This window comes from Varroa destructor, unplaced genomic scaffold (assembly GCF_002443255.2).
Source record: "Varroa destructor unplaced genomic scaffold, Vdes_3.0 BEIS01000003.1, whole genome shotgun sequence".
NCBI classification, from domain to species: Eukaryota; Metazoa; Arthropoda; class Arachnida; order Mesostigmata; family Varroidae; genus Varroa; species Varroa destructor.
Window position 1 is genome coordinate 52,534,667 of NW_019211456.1, and position 7,895 is coordinate 52,542,561.

The window sequence follows — 7,895 nt, forward strand, 5'->3', positions numbered from 1 at the left end:
CGCAACTGCTGCAGTTTAGGCAGTGGCTGCTGTTGAGGTCGCCACCATCGCAATGTGTACCCTCATCCAGTGCTTTAGCCCCGAGCTATTTGAAATTATCCTTTGTCTCTTTCCACGGCAACCAATAGCCTTCACGTGCGGCTTTCCAGCCTTGTATTGATATTTTGCCGCATTTACTCCCCTTTGGCTTGCAAGCAAGGAGCACAAACTGTATGCGTCATTGGACGCTGAAATCTAAGTAACTATATCACACCCACAAGGAAAGCAAAAGAGCGACTACGTTTGTCTATCAAAGTTACGTGCAGCGGCTTAGGAAGCCCTATGCGGCAACTGAGGAAATGAGGGGATCGAATAAGAACGGCAGAGATGGAAAGCTAGAAACATATGCGAAACAACTAGAGAAAAAGTGCCCCTAAGAAGGTGATCGTAATTAGTATTATTTAGGCTGACAAATCAAATGAGTTGGCGGTAAAGAATACATACAATGTATAGGTAGATACGATTAAGCGTTCCATATCGTTTTGCAATCTTCTAAATACGTATCTTGTGCACAAAATAAGCATAACACGTTTGCATTATATGAAATCAAATCGTCTTTGTTGTGAAAACTACGGACTATTTAAGATTTCAATAAAGTTGTATTGAGAAATATTATATTACTGAAAAAATAAACTTTATTGGAGATCCTAGTTCAAGCCGTTTCGTAAGATATCCAATGGCAAGTAAACGCTATGCATGATCAAAGCTGTGAAATTTATTTAGGCTACACCCAGCAACTTGCTGCAGCGACATTTGTCTAAAGTATACTTTGCAGAAAGCACCGTTACAATGTAAATTTCAATGTTTAATTGGGTTCTGCTATCGGTGCATCTGCAGGTGAAGCAAAACATAGAAGAGCCACAGGGAAAAATATGCAGGCACATGTATATGAGTAAATAGCCATTCAACGAAATTCGGTTGGTTTCGCTGACTCTGACCTCTGGTGGTGAAGACTTTGATTGTGATGAATGATGCGGTTTCAAGTGGAAGCGAGCGCAGTGTTGTTCTCTTTCAGTGAGTCACTCCACGCTTGTACATAGTCGTAGCGGATCCCTACGATCGTCAAGAGGCCTCACTGATTTTCATTTGTTTTTTTTGGGTATAGTGAGCACCATGTAAGAGCATTGAGGGGCGACAGAGCTATGCCGGTTGCCCTTTCCATATACATACTTTTTCGTGTTGAGTTTGTCCAATTGTTCGAATAGAAAGTGTAGGGCTTTACTCTTATCACTAATGTACTTATGTTGTGGAAGTAACTGTAACAGTACCAATATCCACTGGTCGAAATAAACGACGTTTAAGAAGTTAATTAAAGAACGTCCAGATATTACGTCCGAGATCCGCAACTTGCGGGAAAATACAAGCTGATCCAGCCGCGAATCCACACCTTGTTTTCCTGAATATTACCAAAATCGTTTGATGTAATTCTCTACTCAGTTCCGGGTGCACAATCTGCAGCTAGCATTTTACTGAAAAGGCTGACTAAAATATTTATGTAAGTAAATGATCGTGTTTTTCTTTCTATTTTGCCTTTAAGAAGATTACATTTCAATTAGTAGGGAACGCTGTGAACAACTATAAAATGTTTGTGAATATTTTTGATTAAGTAATTGTCGGTAGGATCAGAAACGTAACTTAAATTTATTTTTCTTATTGTCTGTTTTAAGAAAGCCAGCTTTTCTTCTTGCATGCCAAAGTTGGTCATGTTGCACGATGAATGGCTCACGGAAGTATTGAATTAGGATATTCGTTCGAGAAAAGGGGCCACGCGTCGCTAGACCAGTCACGTGACCAGCACATGTGGACTCTTCTCTGTCTAATACAAAAGACAGTATTTACTTATGGAGAAGCAACTGGTTCGAATAAAATAAATGACGCACAGCTGATCTGGGGGAGTTATTTTGAAAGACTCGTTCGGCACCTTCGGCTTGAGAAACCCTCAGTCTAAGGAGGTAGCAGAAAACCCGTGGGGAAGCTGTTCGATATGCATATCTGAATTAAGACAGCGAAGTACTTTTCAACATAGGACCGCCGTAATGGGCAAAAATATAGCGAACAGGCAATCAGCAGAAAGACATCGTAGACTTGTAAAGGCATAGCCCAAAAAGAGTAGCAAGTGACTAAGCCTTACACGATAATTGCCTCTGGGAGACTGGGCGAGCCTATTAGAACGCGTATGCGCGTTGGCCTAAAAGCATTTGTTCATCTAACCGCACGATCGAACAGGGCCATCTGACAGAGATGTAAGTCAGGTCATCAGTTCATAAAATGGAAACATCTGTTGTGATGATGTCAAGGGAACAAGGCCGAACTTCCTTTTCCTTTCGGCCTGTGTACAGCCGACCAATGTACGGTCATCGTCCAAAGCAAAAAACGAATACTTTTTTATAAATACCTATATTTGAAGGCTAAGAGCGAGGAAACTACGTGCAGAGTCTCAACAGACATCCTTGATTAAATAGAATTAGCAGTACAACAGATGGGTCCATTAAGGGTTTGAACATTTTGGATTTAAATAACTTTGAATTCGCCGAAATGTAAATCGTTTGTGTAACTGTTTTCGATTTATTACACTGATGTTAGCACTTAGAAAGGGGAAGACATTTATGGTCTTTAGGTTTTGGTATTTTCAACTAATATACAAATCTGTTGTATCAGCATCACTAGAATACATAGTCCTTTATTGATATACGGCTCCAGATATAGTATTATTGTGAACTCGGGTTCAGGTGGACGTTCCGGGACTCCTTTCTGTCCATGTGAGTCGATCCAGCTTATGACATTATCTGGGTTGCATTGATACTTCTTCATTGTAATATTCAGCTTCAATCATCAGAGACCAGTTAGGCTCAGGAAATAGGGGCACTGAATACTATAGCTCTTCAAAGGTGCAATTAGTTACGATTTAAATAGAAATAAAAAGTAACGTATCTATAACTTGCAAGGCGAATGAGTAGAATCTATTGATAAAATGCGATACAATCGCTTTTTAGCGTGTACTAATAACTTGTTTTGCTATTCTCATTTTCAGGTAAGTACACTTGCGCAGGAAACTTATGAAAGTTATCATTCTAGTTCATGACGTTGATTCAAGTAGGTTCAGTTTTTTACCGGTTCTCATGACCAGACGCATGCGTTTATTGTATGCATCGGCAATAGGGGTCATTGTAAGTTATAATTACTATTAAAGGCTTAGGGGATTTTTTTAATCGAAAAATGTATTAAATGTAAAATTCAGGATATGCTATACGAGACACAAATCCGCAAGATTAACTCATGGTATCTATCATTCGTTGATTCGATCTAGTAAATCCTTCAAAAGCTTCCCTTACATGATCACGAACATTGTATAGTTTATGTCTATATATTTTATCTGTCCTCTGCTTTTCAATGTCAGAACAAGACTACTTAATAACTTTAATTAAACTGCGTCAAAAACAGTGTGACTCAATAAGATTTTGTTAACATCAAAGTTCCAAAACGAATCAGGAGCTACTTTTCAACAACAATTAGCTGCCGTCACGCAGAATCCCGGAGGCAACGTTGGAGCTGGAACGAGTGTAAAAAATAGGCTAAAACGGTTCTTTTATTGTCACCTTCATTTTCACTGTGTATCGTTGCGTAGAACAAAGGCCAGCCGCTATAGCACTTACCTCTCATGCTTTACGCTTTTCTTGCAGGTCCTATTCATTGCCTTCGGAAGAGTTCTGCCAAGCCAAGTATACATCCTATCTTTTCATCAGTTCATTTCCAGCGCATTAACGCATATATCTTAGAGTAAATGTAAAATTTACTCGCAGTGCTGTTCCTCATGAAGTCAACTTGTCCTTGTGAATGAAAAAAGTCCTCGTTCTGGCCTCTATTTCTGTCTCATATCTATTTCTCCGCAGCTAACTATATAAATAGGTGATGGCCTTGCTGTGCTATTACTGACTACACGTTTGCTGATTCAGAGCTACATAGCGTACCGCGTGTCTAAAAAAAAATTTTCCATAATAGGAAGTCTCATATAACAAGAGATAGGATCATAGACACTGGGTAGTGCCACCTCCGTTGTACGGGTTTTCAGCAAAAGATCTAATACAATCATGATACAAAAGCGTTTTTGTGTATAATAAGTGCGAAGATAAAATATAGCGTGGTCATCAATTTAACGTTACCTATATCGGCTACAGTTCGTGTTTACAGAAATTAACACTTGAGTATTGGTAATCCCTGGCATGCGAGATTAGCTGCACACGTAGAATGTTGCCTTAATACCGCGTGTGTTAACTTGTGTCACACTTTTTTTTCAAGTAAGTGTAAAAATCTCGTTCACAGCTAACGGGCCTTATTCGTCCTAGTAGGATGGGGCTTTATTCAGCACGTACTAGCTGCGTTTTTACCCATGGAATTCTCACCTCGCTCACGACCAGGGAAGGTCCTAGTCGCACGTCGGTATTTGCTTTAGTACAACTTGAACTATGTTAGGCCTATTTTACAACAGCCTACTTGTATCCTAGTAGTATTTAGTCTGAGATAAAATCATAAAATTAAGATTATGGCGACCTCTACCGACACGTCTAGATGCATGGAAAGTACATTAAGTGTGGTAAGTCTTAAGCGTATTTAACACTGGCATGCTTTATGACATCGAGGTAGTAGATAGCATTGCTACGCAACGCCATTCAGACAACGTAGACTCTCAGCTCCTCCAATTCAAGCTTTATATTCAGAGACGACTTCCCCTTGTGGGCGAAGCCACAAACGTCTTCTATATGTGGCCATCCGGCGATCGCCTTTTCTTTCTTACTAAACACTCTATACCAGCACTGCGGTACCCGTTTTTGACCCCCAGTAGAGTTGACTTGTGAACTACCTGATCAAAGTTGGTCTTTTTGAGAACTCCGACCGACGAACCCGTTGATGAGGGTTCCGGGACGCCGCTTAAGCGTCATACAGTCAACAATAAACTTCGCTATTGAAGAGAAAAAAAACTGGTGAGATTCAGCAGTAATTCTATGTCTCAGGGATGGGTTAGACCGTACCTCGACCCGATGGTTTCTCTATAAGAGGCCCATACAGCACCAACGACCCCAGTCGGCTGTTAGCTGTGTCTCTTCTGATGAAGGGACCACCATAGGTTTCTGGCGTCAAATCACATACTGAGGCGCTAGGCTAGAACAACAGTGGATAGAGATAGCAAGAGCATAAAGGCCACGCAGCAATCTGTTTCCGCTTGAACTTCCGGTATCCTGGCTGGATTTTGGACAACGCTTAGGCCAGGCCAAGGTTAGAGTGCTTTAGGTGACCTGTATAAATGTTGGTACATATGAGCCGAGTGGAACTCTTAAATCCGTTGGTTAGCTAACTGTGAGATTAAAAACGTTTTAGTCGAGAGACTAAAAAATTGTCAGAGCTGCGTAAAACTTCGGCTAGGTTTAAAATAAACCGTGCGTGCATTGGTATCTTAACTATAAGAGTGAACCGTAAAAATCGGACCAAAAAGATAAGAAATATACTTTAACCGAGAGCAGGTAGTAAACGCACTGGGAACGAAAGAAGAGCAGATTATTTAATATAATATAATGTTGTCAGATTCTCCTTGGTAGCGTGGAGTTGGTATCGTCGTACTTGTTGTCGTGTAATAATGTTCCACCGGGAGTGAAGTTTTCCAAGGACGGATTCTTCTTCTAAAGAGCTAACGGCTGTTCTACGACGGAATATTATTATTATATCCCGTCTCATTATCTTGGTGGGACATGCGACGCACCCCCAAGCTGCTTTGTGTTCACTTAGGCCATGCTTAGCTAGACTCAAAAATTCTAAGGCATCCATCAAAACGCCTAATTAGGCGCTCGAACAAAGGGACACATTTAGTAAAGTCAAATAAATTGAGACTATACTTCATCCAGCAGCCAAGTTCATCAAACCAGCTCATAGAATCGATCAGCCATAATAGTCAATCTGCAATATACAGTGCGAGTGCGCTTTTTTAAGCATCACACTACAGGCAAACATTGTGCTTGTAAAAGTTGGAGAGCAATTCATCAATGTATGCACGAACGTATATGTCGCTGCTCCAAGTCCTGGCAACGATCGCTATAGTCTGTATAATATATTAAACCATATATTAGGTGCAGACAATGCTCATTCGTCATTGGAAGTTTCGTGCACGTAACTCAATTAACATATACGAAAAAAACGTGCGCAACTATCTCGTGGCGACGAAACGGCTTTATCGGCCGCGTCGGCATGAACCTCTTCGACTGACATCGATGCGCACGTAGTTAATGGGTTAGAGATAGCTGCGAACTCCATCTTTACTGTTCTCCTTCTCTTGGGTATTCTCCTGCTGTGTCTGTCTTAGTTTGAAGTGCTAGAGGTCAAGGTTGGCCAACCGCTCTTTTGGCTCATTCATTCAAAGCTAACAAGAAAGATGCATGATATCAAAAGACGGCAGGCTATGTGTCTATTGCCATCACCCCACATACATAATCATCACACTGGCAGCCACTCGTGGCCTGGCCGCCGCCGCTGCTGCAACGTTGATGACATCGCCAGCGGCAATGACCTCAAGAAGCTGCCGTCAGTTGGACGAGCTGCTGCTAGGGACACTGATGAGGTTAGTGCATGCTCCTTTCTAGAGAACGACCCATCACCCGTCAGTGCTATACTCCTATATCCATCCCGACAATGGTGATAGATCACTGGGGCAACGTATTGCGAGCTAGTGTCCATTGAGTAAGAACGTCGGGCATTGTCAAAGTAGGCAGCAGTAGATGCCAAGCTCTGCTGCTTATGTGTACACTACATGCCAAGCCAACGGGTCCCTTTGAGATATCGTGCGCAGCACGTTTTTAGGCTTATATTTAGGCGTTCCTCTCTCATACTAATATGTACACTGTAGACTTGTAGACGGAAACTGCCTAGCTTCGGTACTGTCTTCCACAAGCACTTTGTTAGATATAGCATAAAGTTCTACGTCGTACCTTGATACTAGCGTAATGTCTAAAATATGTAAACGAATCCAGATATTTTATTTTTTAACTTGAGCTTGCGCAATAGAGAGCACTTATTTTTAAGGTAAATTCCTGTCAATATCTTGCAGCCACGTATCCTGATTGATCAGATCATAGCCAGATTATTGTAAATCACAATTATGGGGTACTCTCGAGAATACCTTGACGAAGATACAATGTCATGAATATTGCTGCGGACGTATTCAGTAATTATAGATATTAAGCTAATTCGTTCTACGCGTGGCTTTAGCTGTTTTTGCTGATCGATGCCCATTTGGCAGGTTATGATTTTGCTTGGTAGTATAGATTGGGAATTTTCTTCTGAAGCTTGTCGACTTCGTTGTCTTCGTTTATTTACCAGCCCCTTAAATTTCTACCCAATGGCAGCGTTGCGAAACTACTCAAGCCGAACGATTGGATAGAAGATTTACGGTTTCTGGCTTTAACCTAAGCGATGTAGGAGTAGCGGAAGAGCCTAGAAGGGCAAAAGAATGCTAAAAGCAAGCTGTTCCTCTTCTACCGGAGCACGGTGGTATTGGAGATGGGTCGACCCTGCCGTGATGCCAGGTCTCTTGCATGGAACCCAGTGATAAGCGGCGATAAGGGTAACGCGGCTGGGTGAACAGGTTTTTTATGCACAATGAGGAAAAAAATATAGGGGCAAAAGAGGAACGTGGGGCAGTGGCCGAAAGGAATAAAAATCTGAGCAAAGAAAATATAATTCTAGTGATTTACTGTTGGCGTTGGAATGATTTCATAGGCTTGTCAACATAGTGAAGCCTGGGATAAGCTGTCATATGAAGACAGGCTTTCAATAGTTTGAAAATTGATGTGCTTTGTATAACTTCATACAAC

General features: G+C 41.4%; 1 protein-coding gene across 7 annotated transcripts in view; it reads left to right on the forward strand.

Moving 5' to 3' along the window:
- The window catches only part of gukh (NHS actin remodeling regulator GUK-holder), a 162,527-nt gene that overhangs the window by 81,283 nt on the left and 73,349 nt on the right, over window positions 1–7,895 (forward strand). For 3 of the 7 annotated variants that reach the window (XM_086982476.1, XM_086982478.1, XM_086982479.1), the window contains one exon: window positions 3,720–3,758. The exons of the other annotated variants lie outside the window; for them this stretch is intronic. In XM_086982476.1, the coding sequence (XP_086838602.1) occupies window positions 3,720–3,758 (39 nt within the window). The remainder of the gene's footprint in view (window positions 1–3,719; window positions 3,759–7,895) is intronic. 7 annotated transcript variants of the gene reach the window in all.